The 17,005-nt window shown below is 39.9% G+C and overlaps 1 protein-coding gene across 1 annotated transcript; it reads right to left on the reverse strand.

Moving 5' to 3' along the window:
- Positions 1-9,268: 9,268 nt before the first annotated feature.
- LOC117992091 (eukaryotic translation initiation factor 3 subunit J-like) lies at positions 9,269-16,692 on the reverse strand. Its single transcript, XM_034979748.2, has 7 exons — positions 16,356-16,692; positions 16,198-16,283; positions 13,767-13,889; positions 12,614-12,749; positions 11,777-11,944; positions 10,687-10,826; positions 9,269-9,406 (listed from the first exon to the last, which is right to left on the reverse strand). Exons 1-7 carry the CDS (start codon positions 16,369-16,371, stop codon positions 9,344-9,346), a joined length of 732 nt encoding a protein of 243 aa, XP_034835639.1. The 5' UTR covers positions 16,372-16,692; the 3' UTR covers positions 9,269-9,343.
- Between the last annotated feature and the right edge of the window lie 313 nt (positions 16,693-17,005).

Here is a 17,005-nt window from a genome sequence, read left to right on the forward strand (position 1 = left end):
TTAGCCCTAATCGGTTTCTACGCGGCAATCCCTGGCGCAGTGGTAAGCGCTGTGGTAGGAGGTATAGGTATACGTAGGAGGCCCCAGGTTCGATTCCTGGCAGGGTGGTCTGGTGGGAGATTTCGGCCGTGGCCAGGCCACCGTACCAGCAAAGCCATGCCGCCAAGCAATTTACCGTTCCGGTACGATGCCGTGTAGAAACCAAAGGGGCATGGGCTTTTTAAGAACTGCCATACCCCTTCCAGGTTAGCCCGCTACCATCTTAGACTGCATCGTCACTTACCACCAGGTGCGATTGCAGTCAAGGGCTAACTTGTATCTGAATGAAAAAAATAAAAAAATCATACCGGAACACTAAATCGCTCCTAATCGAGGGGTCCGAGGTTCGATCCTGGGCTCGTATCTCTATATTCTCTCTGAAGTTATTGCGTTTCAACTTTCAAGCAATAAAAATATAATTTAACACAATATGGAAAATGTTTGTGCGTTCCGCCGATCCGCACTTCGCCAGCGTGGTGGAATATGCCCTAAACCCTTCTCATACTTCTCATCAACTACGTCGGTAAAACAAGTTCTATTGTACATGGTCGTAGCACGTAACTATATACCTACATATAGTCCGTGATTGGTCTAGATGGCAATCGGGGTATGAGGCGGGGGGACGTCCTGCACACCCGCATGTCACCCGGGCTATCCCGCACTGGGTTAGCGCGGAGGCTGTGCGGGCGTGCGTGGCGTTTCCACTCCGAGTGATATCTCACGACCCGTCGCGTAATTAAGTATAGGCTCAGAATACGGTATAGGTATGGTTGGTTGACTTAACCAAAATCTTGCTCGCGATTATTTATCTTTATTATGGTTAGGATTTAGGACATGTGTAACAATATTATGAGGTAACATGTGGTAACATGTAACCCTCTAATATTATTAGGGTAAAGATTAGAACAAAGCCGGTCAGCCGGTCAGCTTACATAAAACCTTTGACGACAGATCCTTCAGTCACGAGCCACGACTAAAATACCGGTTAGAGAGATATGCTACGGTCGGAATGCGATGCTGAGCTATTAAAAAGATATGATGTTTTTATCTTCGATAGATTTTTCGGAGGGCAAGCAAAAGAAAAATGTCTTAATCTATCCGGGCACACTTGGTCACATACATGGAGTAAAATAATGGTCACATAACCCAAGACGGCAGCGCATCCCTTCACGACACTTATCTCTTAACTAGCTTATGCTCGCGACTTCACCCGCGTGGACTACACAAATTTCAAACCACTATTTCACCACCTCAGGGGTACAATTTTCAAAAATCCTTTCTTAGCGGATGCCTTTGTCATAATAGCTATTTGCATGCTAAATTGATCCGTCTAGTAGTTGGAACTGTGCGTGAATAGATCAATCAGTCTTTTATAATAATATACCTATTTAGATATGACAGAGAGCGAACGAAAAGGATGACACGATAGAGGCATTTAAATTTTGGCCGCAGCGCTGTGCGAGCTGAATAATTGTAATTTATTGCGACGTAACAAGAATCGATATCTACAGTACCTACCTATCTTCAGGTACTACTACTTATGTTGTTAAAGTTTAACAGCACCTACCACAAAGTAAAGACCACTGTCTGGCTTTGACGTTATTAGGTACTTACCTACTCTATCAGTCAACGAATTTTCGGAAGTAGCTGTAAGTATTTAGTCGAACCAAACCCCAGGCTTATCTAACGAACTCAACGCCAACAAGAACATAGGTAAGCCGAGCACGCAACAGTCCCAGCTTTTAGTGTAGGTAAATAACGCGTCTGTCGCCTAACAACGCTTTCCACCTAGTGTATGCAAATACAAAGCGAAAGGTCGTGATTTATGTCGAATTTCTTTTCTATAACTACTGAGCTGCCGCCGTCAAAAAATAAAGAGCGAATGTCATTTACTTACCAACCTAAAGAGTTTTCCAAAAAAAACTGACTGCAGTTTGTAGCTACTGCATATAAATGGGTGTTTATTAAATGAACAAGAACCGCTAAGTACCAATAAGTCAGTAGGTATTATTATATATTCTGTATAACAGCTTTAAATGCCGTCAGTCGTCAAGCTAGTAGACTGATCTTCTTCTTCGTCGTAGCAGTGTTGGCAGAGTGGATGTGGTTATCATGAAGTGACGTTTTTGGGGGCAGATGTCATGCGCCTCACGAGCATTCGCCACTTCTCCCTGCTGGCCGATAGTTGGGACCGCCCACAGCGGACTTAATTTAGAATAGAATAACATAGAATAGATTTATTTGCTGATCCAACACAATCAAAACATTAAAAAATGACGCATCAAAATCTAATTTGGTCGGTCTCTAATAAGGACGCCTGCGTCTTTCCTCGCCCTCTGGTATCCTCCACCTTGCCCTGCTACAAAATGCTCAGTGGAGTCACTCTCACGCCGCAGGAGACGTGTTAGAGTTTAATATGCGACTCTGTACAGACGCCGAAAGACGTTTGGTGCGGAATTCGGTCCATGAGACTTCTCGGACTCTCCTCCAGACTAGAGCTTTGCTCTGAGAGCCTCAGGTTGAGATCTATAGAGCGCACTTTAACTTTGCTCAGACTTAAGATTGAGTTAAAACAAGACACATTTATGTGAGTGATACAGCCCTGTCTCATTTTAACTCTGTTTTAAGTTTAAGCTAAGTCAGAGTGCGCTCTATAGATCTCACCCTCATAATCCGCGTTTGATCTCGTACATTCCCACCAAAATGATACACTGTAGACTCAGCTTCATTATAACGACTAGGTAACATTCGGTACAATATCCGGTGGGATTTAGCCACACTTAATTGGATTTCGCAAGCACTCATTTTCGTCTCCGTAATCCATTGTTACATCCAGTACGGTTCACATAATATTTCCTGTGAACAGTCCATTTATCATACCGTCATCTCTCGTTATTAGGCAAGCGACTTGGGCAAGTGTTAACGGCCGTGCGAAATAATGGTAATCATACCTACCTGCAGTCTTCGCAGTTCCTATGATCCTCTTACATCTTACGTGAACTCTGGCCGATTAGAAATCAGTACCTACCCTTATTATAAATGCGAAAGTGTGTTTGTTTGTTGGTTTATTGGTTTGTCCTTCAATCACGTCGCAACGGTGCAAGGGATTGACGTGATTTTTTGCATGGGTATAGATAAGAACCTGGAGAGTGACATAGGCTACATTTTATCCCGGAAAATCAAAGAGTTCCCACGGGAGTTTGAAAAACCTTATTCCACGCGGACGAAGTTGCGGGCATCAGCTAGTGTCCAATTATAATACTAATTACAGTACGCAGCCGAAAGTAATGTACATCGACTTTTAGAAGGAGATAGCAGGTTTGTAGAGCGTTGTCCCTGTCGTTGAGACCGATAAAACGTCATATAGGTATGAGTGACAGAGACAACGCTCTACAAAGCTGAAATGTCATTCTAAAGGCCGATGTACATTATACTTTCGGCCGCGTACTGTACAAGTAGATAGATTGCTAGCCTAGATAGCTAAGTGGTTAGGAGTTAGGACGTCCGCCTCCTAATTAGAGGTCAGGGATTCGATCCCGGGCACCTGTAACTTTTCGGAGATATGTTAGATGAGTGGAGTGAAAATCACATGGCTAAAACCCATCTCGCTCTGAGAGAAGATCCGTGCCCTGTAGTGAGTCGGCGATGGGTTGATCATGATGATGATGATGAGATATAGCTATTAGCTACCTAGTCCAATCTATAGCTATCTTATCTATGGCTGTCTAGCAGATACCTATAACCCAGTTGGTTCAAAAGAAAAATGCCCCCTGCATTATTATTAGTCAACCAATCAGAGGTGATTTGAATCGTCACACCGTGTGGCTGTCGAAGGCGAACCCTTTCATTATGGTCAAAGGTGCTGGTGCTGGGCCTTTCGCCTATTAAGATTTATGACATACATTACCTACTTACCAGTTACCTACCGATAATAATATTATGCAAGACGATCTACTGTGGTTACTGATTACTCAATGGTTTATGACAAGAGCTGATCGATGTATGATCGCACGCTCTATTTTTTTTCCGGAGTGTATACTAAACTAGGTAAACCAATCACAAAACAAGTAGTCCAATCTGAAGTTGCATCATGGCGAGTTGCGCAGGTCATATACATTAAAGATGATTAAATATACAAGCCCGGGTGAGATCTGTTTATGTACAATGGCAGAGTGAACTAGAGTAAGGGAATTCTCGGTTTGATCCTGAATCAACGATTATTATTAGGCATGTCAAATATTTTAGGCTGTGACGTAAAATCCAAGAAAATTAGAGCCTTAACTACTACCCAAAGAAATTTTATGTACTACTACAGTAGTTGGCAAGAAATATTGTACATCGACCCTTAGAATAGGACTAGCTTATGCTCGCGACTTCGTCCGCGTGGACTACAAAATTTCAAAAATCCTTTCTTAGCCGATGCCTACATCATAATAGCTATCTGCATGCCAAATTTCAGCCCGATCCGTCCAGTAGTGTGAGCTGTGCGTTGATAGATCAGTCAGTCACCTGTTCCTTTTATATATTTAGATGACGTGTTGTCGGTCTCAACGACAGAGACAACGCTCTATGAAACCGCTATCTATTTCTAAAGGTCAATGTACAATATTTTCTGCCGCGTACTGTACTCTCACTTTGTTAATTGTTTTGCATCCTCTATAGGTACCGAACCAAACAAGTTTTTTTAGTTTTATTGGGAAAACTATATAAATAAAAATACGAAAGTTTATCACAATAAAAAATTTATTATTCTATATAACATAACATCGGACCGTAACCGTGAATGAAACGATAGTATATTACAAAATAGGTTTGTTATTACACGATACATGGCTCGTGGATGGTTGTATGGATTAGTGGTCCATACACACTTTTCTTTGATTTAAACTTGAATGTTAAAAAAATGTTCCAACAAATTGATTAAATTTTAACAACACATTTGCACCACTTGCACACAGGGTGTAACCAGAAGTCAGAACGCTAGCAAAAACTTAGCGTTATTGTTTTACTATCTAAACACATACCAATAGCCATTTGCCTCATTTGTGGTTTTATTGATTTAATATTTTTCAAACCCGCAATGTATAGCGCTCAAAACTGAGGTCAATTCCCCGCCTACGACGTGGCATTGACTCTGAATGACCTACTTACGCAACGATCGTTGACCTCTAGCGTCAGTCAGATGTTTTATTTGCAATATATCGTGAACTTTTACAAAATATAGGATTTTTTTCGTGTTTTTTTAATGGTATTTTATCAGTAATTATCAGTAGTATCACCTGTCTTCATTTTTGCTAGCGTTCTGGTTACACCTGTATAGTCAGGTAAAATAAAATTTTGTACAATTCCATTTGCAAAAACAGTTGATAAAATAATTCAATCTATCTATAATATGTCGATAAGTTACTCGTCATCCATCATCATGACAATCAATCGCCGGCCCACTACTGAGCACGGGTCTCCTCTCAGAATGAGATAACGATGGTCCACCACGCAGATCAAGACAGACTAAGCAGCTTTGAGAACAATACAGATTATGAATTCGCCGAATATGTTAGGCTAATGTGTGCTAGGCTGTTAAAACTTAATACTACCTAAACTTTTATACATAGCAAGCAGCATAATAAATTCCAATATTGATCTAAAAGTAACCAATTATACGACTAGATTTACACTTCAAGTTGTGACAATGAAGTAGCCTTAGGCTCAGCGCACACCGCCAGAGTTGATGTACGGCGTTTTTCTTGGTAACAACTCAAACTAAGCTATATTTACTTTGGCATAGCTGCCGTGTACGTTACTCGCGCATCCACCGCGTTTTGTTTTCAGTATTCCAATTTCAACGTTACAGTGCGACAAGGCTCTTTTGGTACTTGAATGACATTGACAGGGGGGGCGCTGTTGGAGAACAAAGGCTTAGAGTATTCAAACAAGAACAAAGGGGACACATGACGGCAACATTAGTTCCGATTTTCACCACGCGCCAAAAGAGCCTTGTCGCACTGTATGTTACATTACATAAAGCAGAGTTTAAGACTGGGGCCACACTATGCGTTTCCGGTGCGTTGCGACAAAACACTGCTATGATTTTGAGGATTGAGCGCCACTCGGGCACTGCGTTCGCCGCTTCAGCAGTGTATAAGCATCGCACCACCTCTCTCCGCCTCGTCTCTCTGGTCCCAAGTCCTTTGCGCGTGCGGTGCGGCGCCGCACGACTTTGTAACACATCGTGTAGTATGGTACAGTGATATGATGTAGGATGATGTATCTAACTGTGAAAACCTATTATTAGCTTGTAGTTACTTAATTTTAATATTATAATAGACTAGATGATGCCCGCGACTTCGTTCGCGTGGATTTAGGTTTTTAAAAATCCCATGGGAACTCTTTGATTTTCCGGGATAAAAAGTAAGCCTATGTCCTTCCCCGGGATCTAAGCTATCTCTATACCAAATTTCGTCGAAATCGGTTGAACGGATGGGCCGTGAAAGGCTAGCAGACAGACAGACACACTTTCACATTTATAATATTAGTATGGATTAATTCAAGCTGTTGGTTTTCCTAATAAAATAAAATGACGCAGCGGCACCGCACCACTGACGTAACGCATCGTGTGGCTTCACTCTAAGTTGTTACCAAAAGGACGTGACATCTACTCCACTCCGGCTGTTTGAGCTGACACTGAGGCAATAAAAAGAAACATTTTTCGTACGTTTAAATTTTAAATTGTGTAAGGACCACTATGATACCTGACCTCTACAATCGATGAATTCGGGAATAAATAATTATGTATATTTAAAACAGTGTTAAAACATTAAATAATAATTGGACGTATTTTCTGAAAAACATTCTAATCCACATCAAGTCAAGATTGAGATGAACAAACAACAAGCTGATCATGACCTGTCATGTAAGGCGCCTTCTCCACGGACGAGAGAATCGCGGCGATAGTCTCGACGTGTGACAAAATTCGATATTAATTATCACCGCGATAGTATCGTCCTTTGGAGATTGGCCTATAGAGTTTGTATCGAATTTTGTGACACGGCGAAACTATCGCTGCGATTCTCTCGTTCGTGGGGATGGGTTATTCCCGTTGAGTCACACCCTTGAGAGTAACAGTGTGACTCAACGGGGAAAAATCCCGTTGAATAACACTGTGACTCAAGGGGAAATCTATTCCCCCGTTGAGTCACACCTACATATTGCGTGTGTGACAACAGTGTTGACTGAACGTGAAAAATCTTTGAGCCACACTGTGACACAACGCCACTTTATTTTTACCCGACTTCCAAAAAGGTGGTTCTCTATTGGGCCGGTTTTTTTTATTGTTTTGATGTGCCTTACTGTGATAGCCCGTATCAGTTTGTTCATATTATTATCTCATTCTGACTTGATTATAAAAGAGAGCGCGCACTACGATGCGGTACGTTTTAAAATCCGTAATTTAAATCAATTAAAATCCGGTGCGGAATTAATTCTGGAGTGCGCGCGCTTTTGCAGGGGTGAAAAAAACGCACGGAAATGTACCGTGGTGGGCGCTTGCTCTTAGTTGGCACGTTTTTAGAAAATTAGTCCCATTATGACATAGGTATTGTATATACATAGAAGTAAAGACGCGGTAAGTCTTGATGAAAAGCTAAGTTTACTTAGTATTTTTGTGAAATTTCAACATTATATAACTTTTATAGCACTGCGTGACCTAAACATGCAAAGTGCATGTTTAGTCACGTATAACCGTTAGACAATTGTCAGACCGCGATGATTAGCGAGAAGGACGAGCTAAAAACTAGAACCAAGTATGTGAGCAATGAGGTGGTGGTGGAGTCTATAGCGTGCGGATATAGCACTCACACTTATGCAGATGGCGAAATAAGGGATTGACTGATTCGCTCCCTCGCGCGCGCCCCTAACGTCAAAAAAATGCTATTGCGACGCGTCTTGCGGTTAACTTCAAGAACGACTATTAAATTGGGGCGGACTATACCTGCGCAGAAATCTTATTTTTGAATGGCGTGAAAATATCTCAGTCCAATCATAGCGCGCATCTGTCCGCTATTGGTTGTTGCCTACGCTCCATGTTTTGTACGAGCCAATTATGAGCGAGATACAAAGGGTCTCTGTTGTTCTTGTGTTTAAAATCTTAACGTCAAGCAATAAGGTCTGTATTTCATTGTACATTCGGTTTTAGTCGATGATAAATTGCTCTTTCTGCGCAAACGAATTTTGTCAATGCGACTTATACGTCGTAGTACTTGTACTATCAGTACCCTTATTATAAATGCGAAAGTGTTTGTTTGTTGGTTTGTCCTTCAATCACGTCGCAATTTGATTTTTTGCATGGGTATAGATAAAGACCTGGAGAGTGACATAGTCTACTTTTTATCCCGGAAAATCAAAGAGTTCCCACGGGATTTTTGAAAATCTAATTCCACGCGGACGAAGTCACGGGCATCAGCTAGTTAACTCATAATATACAGATTTCATTTTTTAACTTTTCGTTACACCACGTAAATGCCACTACTATTTTCAAATTAATCCATACTAGTATTGTAAATGCGAAAGTGTGTCTGTCTGTCTGCTAGCTTTTCACGGTCCAACCGTTCAACCGATTTTGATGAAATTTGGTACAGAGTTAGCTTATATCCCTTACTACTTTACGTTACTTTTTATCCCGGAAAATTAAAGAGTTCCCACGGGATTTCAAAAAACCTAAATCCACGTGGACGAAGTCGCGGGCATCATCTAGTCGAAAATAAATAAAAATCCATACCAGATGGATATCTTCACAACAAATAATATAGTTTTGAAATAAACATATTATGAGTATAATTCGAGGTTGTCATACAATTATGTGATTATAAAAAATATACATTTTTAGTACGTCGCCTTCAATGCATAATCTGTATAATATATTTATATTATTTGAATGAATTCTAGCCCCATAAACTACCGCTATACAAAAAATCACTTCATATTATTGTTATTACTATGTTTAATGGGAAGGGTCGCGAACCTCAGAAATGAGGATTACAACAAAGAAAGAAAGAAAGGAGGAAGAAAGTATCAACGAGCTGAGAGCGACGTACCTATCTATATACATGTACAATAGAACTTATAAATAAGGACATACTGACTGACATCAGCATAAAACCCCTATAACGTAACCGTAGCCCGTGGACGACACCCATTAGACAGGAATTTGAGGAATCTTAAAAAATCTAAATCCACGCGGACAAAGTCGCGACAACAAGCTAGTATAAATACATGAATGAGAGGCCAGATATCGTTGTATTGGAGGTGTTTATATGAAGTCGTCGAAATCGTCGTCGTAGTTGCCGTACGCGTCGTATTGGTTGAGGTGTGCCTGGAACAAGCAAGTAACACATCATTTCAGCGTTCAAACTATGTATGTGAGCTCGGGTCTCCTCTCAGAGTGAGAAGGGGTTTGGCCATAGTCTACCACGCTGGCCATGTGCGGATTGGTAGACTTCACACACATTTGAGAACATTATGGAGAACTCTCAGGCATGCAGGTTCCCTCACGATGTTTTCCTTCACCGTTAAAGCAAGTGATATTTAATTTATTAAACCATTCACAGGTAGCATGGGAAAAATCATATGAATTAATTACCATTTCACAGGTAGCTTGTGAACAATCATATGAAATCCTTTTCATGTGATTTTTTACCTTACCTACACATTTTTCACAGCTGAATTTTATCAAGGGGCAGAATTTGCCACCGATTACGTTTACGATGAATAAGTTTTTCTTACACAATAGAAGGTTATACACCAATCAATAAAAATAGAATTTGCGGAATATTATCCATTCAACTTCATGTAGGTAGGGTGTGCAAAAAAATAATATGATGATTTGAAACAAAGCATTATTATGAAAAAACCGGCCAAGTGCGAGTCAGGCTCGCGCAATGAGTGTTCCGTACTACAGTCGTATTTTTTTCGACATTTTGCACGATAAATCAAAAACTGTTATGCATTAAAATAAATGTCTGTTTTAGAAAGTACAAGTAAAGCCCTTTCATATGATACCACACTTGGTATAGTTATCTTACTTTGAAAATTAAAAATACTAATTATTATTTCATTAACATATTTTAATTTTTTTTTGTCTGATGTCCACAAATCCACGGTTTTCGGATTTGTTTCTTTACTTGTGCTATAAAACCTACTTACCTGCCAAATTTAATGATTATAGGTCAACGGGAAGTACCCTATAGGTTTTCTTGACAAACACGACAGACAGACAGAAGGTCTGTTGTTGTTTGTACAGACAAACAACTACCAAGTGATCCTATAACGGCGGTTACGCACTCATCCGATCAGAGCCCGTGAAAGTACGTTCCTTTTTGTTCTGTACGGGATCTTATGACATATGTAGTAGATAATCGCTGGTATTCTCACGGATGACGGATAGAACTCGGATGACGGAAGTGCAGTGCGAAATCGCCGCAAGGGTTCCTTTTTCCTTTTGAGGTACGGAACCCTAAAAATCCCGTCGATTCGTAGCTCTGTTGCAGCGTGATTGAGGGACAAACCAACAAACAAACATACTTTCGCATTTATAATATGGTTAGGGATTATGTAATATTTAGTAATTACTAATTGGATAGATAAAATACTTACATTATCGCCTTCCACTTTTAACTTGGCCTTGCCCTTGCCCTTGGTGGGCTTCTTGCCCTTGTCGTTCTTCTCCGCCTTCTGTTTCTCTATGTACAGGTTGTCCACCGTCAACTTTATCCTCTTGATGTCAGCCGATGGCACTGCCAACAGAAATTGTGAAATGATAATATTTATTAGGATGTGGCGGTTGCCACAGTTGCAACTAGATGGCGCAATTCAATCGATAACGTTTAATGACGTAATCCCGGGCAAATGTACCGCCGACAGTACTCGCACTAACGGAGGTTTCTGCAATCTGCACTATATCATCAAGAATAGAATACAATAGAATAGAATATATTATGTAGAATAGAATAGAACATATTTTTATTCAAGTAAACTTTTAAAAGTGCTTCTGAATCGTCAACTAGTTTAATTTACTACTGGTTCGGAACGTCGGTCCTACTGAGAAAAACTAGCGAGAAACTCGGCAACAAGGTACAACCATCAGCCCAGCTGGGGCTACCGAGCAAAACCGCTCGGTTGGAGATCTCCCTTTGGTACAGTCGAGCCTGCACACAGCTCCTGCACAAGATAAGTTGGTACTTTATTAGAATAGAAAAGAATAAAATATTTTTTTATTCAAGTAAACTTTTACCAGTGCTTTTGAATCGTCAACTAGTTTAATTTACCACTGGTTCAGAATGCCTACTGAGAAGAACCAGCAAGAAACTTGACGGTTGCTTTTTTTCAAAGATTTGATATACACTATTATGCCATACTTATATAAAAAAGTAATTGCAGTTCCGCACGTTGCTGGAACGAGCTGCAGGTCAAATCCACGCTCTTTTATCATTTACATAATCTTTGATTGTGTAATATGATTTTTCAGGAGCATACTTCTTGAGTAAAGGCAAGTCCAAAATAGAACATAAGCTAGTTTTGTTATAAAAGGTTATTCCCATTCCCACAAATGTCTTTTGTACTTTCCTGAGGCAGACCACAGGAGTCCATAGCTCCAAAAGCTAAGAGGTGCACGCAAAGGGTAGAACCCGGGATAGGAGGCCGATGTTTTAACCACTAGGCCGCTCTTCTTGTCACCCATACTTACTTTGTAAAACAATATTTTTGACGAGATCGTCCACAAAGGCAGGGAACTCCTCTCTACTCTTGAAGAAGGTGATTTTCTTGGTGAGGAGGTCTACAAACTCTGTAAACTCCTCCTTGGTGGTGGGGTTGAAATTGTCCAGTTTGCCTGGACCACCCACTTCTGTTATACCTGCAAATCAAAACAAGATTCATCTTCATCTAAATATATAAAAGGATTGACTGACTGACTGATCTATCAATGCACAGCTCAAATTACTGGACGGATTGGGCTGAAATTTGGCACGCAGATAGCTATTATGACGTAGGCATCCGTTAAAAAAGGATTTTTGAAAATTCAACCCCTAAGGGGTGAAATAGGGGTTTAAAATTTGCGTAGTCCACGCGGACGAAGTCGCGAACATAAGCTAGTTAATAAATAAAACCATTTTTTTAAAAGAATATTAGCCAAGTTTATCATGCAGTCTAATATTCCCCTTTCCCCTCCAACTAAGCGTCAGGCTTGTGCTAGAAGTAGGTACGACAATAGTACAACGGGTGGGGTTTGAATCGGTTACCTTTCGGTTTTCAATCCACTCCTTTACCCATTGATCTATCGAGGCTCTTACTATTACACATATAGATGTTAGTCTTTGGGGTCCCAAGGTGACGAATGATGACCTCACACCAGAAAGCACAGCATTGGAAGACCAACCACTAGGTGGACAGACAACATCAAACAAGTCGCAGAGAGTAGCTGGATTCAGCCAGGACAAGAGTGTAATCTATTAAAGACTTTGTTTTATACTAGGTAGAGATGATTACTTCAAAAATATTTTCTCTATTTGACTTGGTTACTTACCAAAAGTTTCCAAGGCAAGTCGCAGGTCAGACTCCTCCTGCAGTTTCTGGCGACGCAGCTTCTCTGCCAGCTTCTGTTCTGGCGTCAGCTCCTCTTCTTTATCTGCCAATTGCTCCGACTTCTCCCGCTCTAGACGCTATGAGATAAGGCTTTCATTAATCATGGTTGAGCACCTTAGCAGCAGCAGTGAGCAGCATTGTTAGAGATAGCTTAGCCCCAATACAGATATAGGCTACTTTTATCCTGGCAAATCAAAGAGTTCTTGAGGATAGTGGTGAGGATGATGATGAAAGAGGATTTGAAAAAGACCAATAGTTGTTTTAGACATAAGATATAGATACCTTGTATTCTGGAGATGGACATAGTAGCATAGCCTTCTCAGTAGAATTTGCTTTCTGAACTGGCGGTAGTCTCAACATATTCTCATAAGGGCCACAAGTGGGCCTATATAAAGTACTTAAATTGTCCAAGTAATTTTTTTTGCATGGTTTATAAACAGGCTTATGTTTTTAAAATGGGGTTGCACATTATCATTCATTCAATTTTGCTTTATATTTACTAAGTCCAACATACCTAAGATATAAATAAAAACTCTTTTCAATTCAAATATTATCCCGACTAATATTATAAAGGCGAAAGTTTGTATGTGTGTGTGTGTATGTTTGTTACTCCTTCACGCAAAAACTACTGGACGGATTTGGCTGAAATTTAGAATGGAGATAGACTATACCCTGGATTAGCACATAGGCTACTTTTTATCCCGGAAAATTAACGAGTTCCCACGGGATGGGGTCCACGCGGACGAAGTCGCGGGCATATGCGTGGGTTTAGATTTTAAAAATCCCATGGGAACTCTTTGATTCCCTGGGATAAAAAGTAGCCTATGTCATACTCCAGGTCCTTAACTATACCCATGCATAAAACCATGTTGATGTGTTGAGATGTGATTGAAGGACAACCCGACAGACAAACACACTTTCACATTATTATAATATGGGTACTGATGATAACAAATATTTCACAAGCAACTATAAATTGCTCTACATATATTTCAACACATACCTTACAATATTAAATTTAATTGCAGTATGATAGTGGGAATTGTGAGTCACAATTTGTGACATTGACAAGTATTTAAATGAATTTAACCAACCTCTTTTTCAGCGATTTTTTCTTGTATTTTCTTTTTTGGCTTAGCCGCCGCCGGGGGAGGGGCTGGGGTGGCCTCCTTTTTCTCCTCATCTTTTTTTTCTTCCTCCTCGTCCTCCCAACTGTCCTGTAAGATAAGCTGACGTCAACACGTAGTCCGATTGAGGTTATGTCCTTCAAACACACTCTATACTAGCGGCACGCTATGATGGCCGGTTTGACACATTACAATAGTGATGTGGAATGTCAATTTATTCTCGAACAAAAAACAATTAAGTTTTGTTTTTGTACCTGATTAAATAGGTTTAATAAAACAAAAATGTATATGTTTATTTAATTTATTTGAACGAACTGAATATTTGAACGAAAATGAATATACATACTTTATATGCACACAAGAAACATATGAATACAAAAGATACCGAAAAAGGTGCCACAAAAGGCCATAATTAATCAGATTCGTCCATACTACTATTTTCACTGTCGTCACTGCTATCATCACATACATTAATAATTATATGTTCGTTTTCTATAATATTATCTATTTTCACATCTCTTTCATAATCTTCCCTTATTAATTTAACAGTTCTATTCACAACCTTTTCCCAGTCTCCTTTAGTCACATGTTCACAAGCTTCTTCTAATAATTTTAGCATTTTTTTTGTGGTAAATGGGGGTTCTGTATTGTGTCTTGCAGCATATCCCTTAATTTGAGCCCACACCAACTCAATCGCATTATACTCACAATGGTAAGGCGGTAACCGTATAACTCTGTGCCCATGTTCTAATGCTATTTCGTCAATGACGTATCGGATCTTGGTTGGTTTGTTTTCTTTTAAAAGACGTACTAATTCCGCTTTTAACATATTCATGTTTGCATCTACGCCATTTTTACGAAGCCATGCGACGATATCAGCTTTCTTTTGGGATTGGGCAGGTGGCTTGTCAATTTGCATCGAGTGGTATGGGGCGTTGTCCATAATTATAATAGATGGTTCAGGGAGGCTACACAACATTGAGGTAAACCATTCAGTAAACTTTTCTCCATTCATGTCTTCATGATAGTCTCCAGTGGTTTTTGACGCAAAAGCCATGAGAGAACCTTCGACAAACCCGTTGATGGTTCCGGCGTGACAAATTATAAGTCGCGATCCTTTTCCTACAGGAACTTTGGAAGTAGATGCTGCTGTGTCATCGTTCCAAGAACGGCCTACAGTATGGTTAGCATTAAGCCATGTTTCATCCAAGAACACAACATTTTGCCAATTTTTGATTTCTTTCACTTGCCGTAAAAAAGTATACCTTGCCATCGCTATATCAAATCTTTCCATCAATATTTTGCGTTTGTTACATTTTTTGTATCGAAATCCAATGGTCTTCAAAATCTTCGTTAAAGAACTTTCCCCACCGAAGAATAATCCAGCTTCCTTCAGTGAATGCACCAACTTTTTTCTTGTTGGATACTCCTTCTGTAAATAGTAGCCGTAAACATGTCTTCGGATAGCATCGGCATCAAAGCTATCGATGCCTACGACTGGTTTTGCTCGTTTTCTCTTTTTTGGTGTGTGAAGTTTATTTTCTTCTGTGCCAGTCTCGCCATATTTTTTTTTAGTTATCCGTCTAACAGTTCGTTGTCCAATATTAAGCGCATCAGCTACGCGTTCAACCACTGACGTTATAGGTAAAATTGGCCCTCCATTTTGAGCTTCACGATCGAAATAGTTACGAAGGCGTATTAGGAACTCACGTGTCTGACTATTTAGAACAGTTCTCTGCGTACGTTCGGTCATATCGACGAAATCCACAACAAAGGGCTTGAACAGAGTCCAAATTAACGAGCAAGGGTCAACAGTAATGCAGTATCAATATTTGAAATCCAAAGCCAGGTCAAAACTATATCACAATCGCATTGCACTGACAGTTTATACTTTTCGAAGCAACGTCAATTCGAAACTGCTTTGTTTTGCATTGAGCATTGACGCGAGTTTGCCGGAGGTAGTAGTTGTGCTAGCCAGCGATCCTATGTGACGATCGTATTAGATTCCATTTTTAAAATTTATTGATATTTTTTTGCGATTTCAGAGGTTTGTCCACATAGTGAAAATTGTTCATATTCACAAGTACATTCACCCCTTAAATGGTGCAAACTGATTTTTCTACACTTGTATACATTTAAGAAATCAATTTAATAAATAAATTTTGAGTCCTAAACCTAAAACTACATTCGATAAAATTTATGAATCTCTGCACATCACTATCGTCAATAAAGTAATACAATTATTTCCTTCAAAGTCGTTATCAATTAATACGGAACTTCATGAGCGGACAAACGTCAAACCGGCCATCATAGCGTGCCGCTAGTTTAATCAATATGTCGTTGCAACTATCAATTCTAGAGCGATTTCAAGTATTTGGCAGATGCTTCGGTTACTAACCTTGACGGTCTCTTCTTCGTCCTCACCCTCCCATCTGTGGGCCGACGTCAACGTGGTCGGGAGTTTCGGTTCGAAATTCTCTGCATCTGCGAAAATACATACGTAATGCGTCACATCTGGAGCTCACTAGAAAATTTATCATACGAAATGATACGCACCCCACGACACGTCCATGATTGCGGACGTCTATAGCACCGATCTAATTTTGCTTACTTTTCACGTGAAAGACAAAACCAGACAAGACGGACAACTTGCAGGTTTTTCAACACAAGATGTCTCCCGAATCGACAATTTTTCCTAACAATAACAATTATCAGACGAACTTTGTCAAACGATCGAGACTTTTCTGCATTGAACACGACCGAGTTGGAAAAAGATAAACAAGTGACATAATTTCAATAAATTTTCAACGGAGTTACAATCAGAATTTGTTACGCAAAAATATGACTCCATCGCAAACGATAAATTCCGAATCACTAATAATTTCAATATGGCCGCTAGACAGTTTGACTTTGTTGCAATGTTGCCAGGGCGCTTAACATAAAATCATGGATGTAGGAAATAACGAAGTAGGTACTTTCTGATTCCATGCATAAAAATTAAATACCTATTGAAAAGAGTGATTTTTCCTTAGATGAATGATTGATTTTTCCCATCTATTTTCTAATGCAGTAAGTACTAAACTGTGGTACTACTATTTAGATGATAGACACGTTGTCCACAGAGGTGACGGGTAACTTTAGAAACGTCTCGTAGACGCGACATTTAATTAAAAAGTCTTTACCTACAGTGCAAAAAGACCACCACA

This window comes from Maniola hyperantus, chromosome 20 (assembly GCF_902806685.2).
Source record: "Maniola hyperantus chromosome 20, iAphHyp1.2, whole genome shotgun sequence".
Lineage (NCBI taxonomy): Eukaryota > Metazoa > Arthropoda > Insecta > Lepidoptera > Nymphalidae > Maniola > Maniola hyperantus.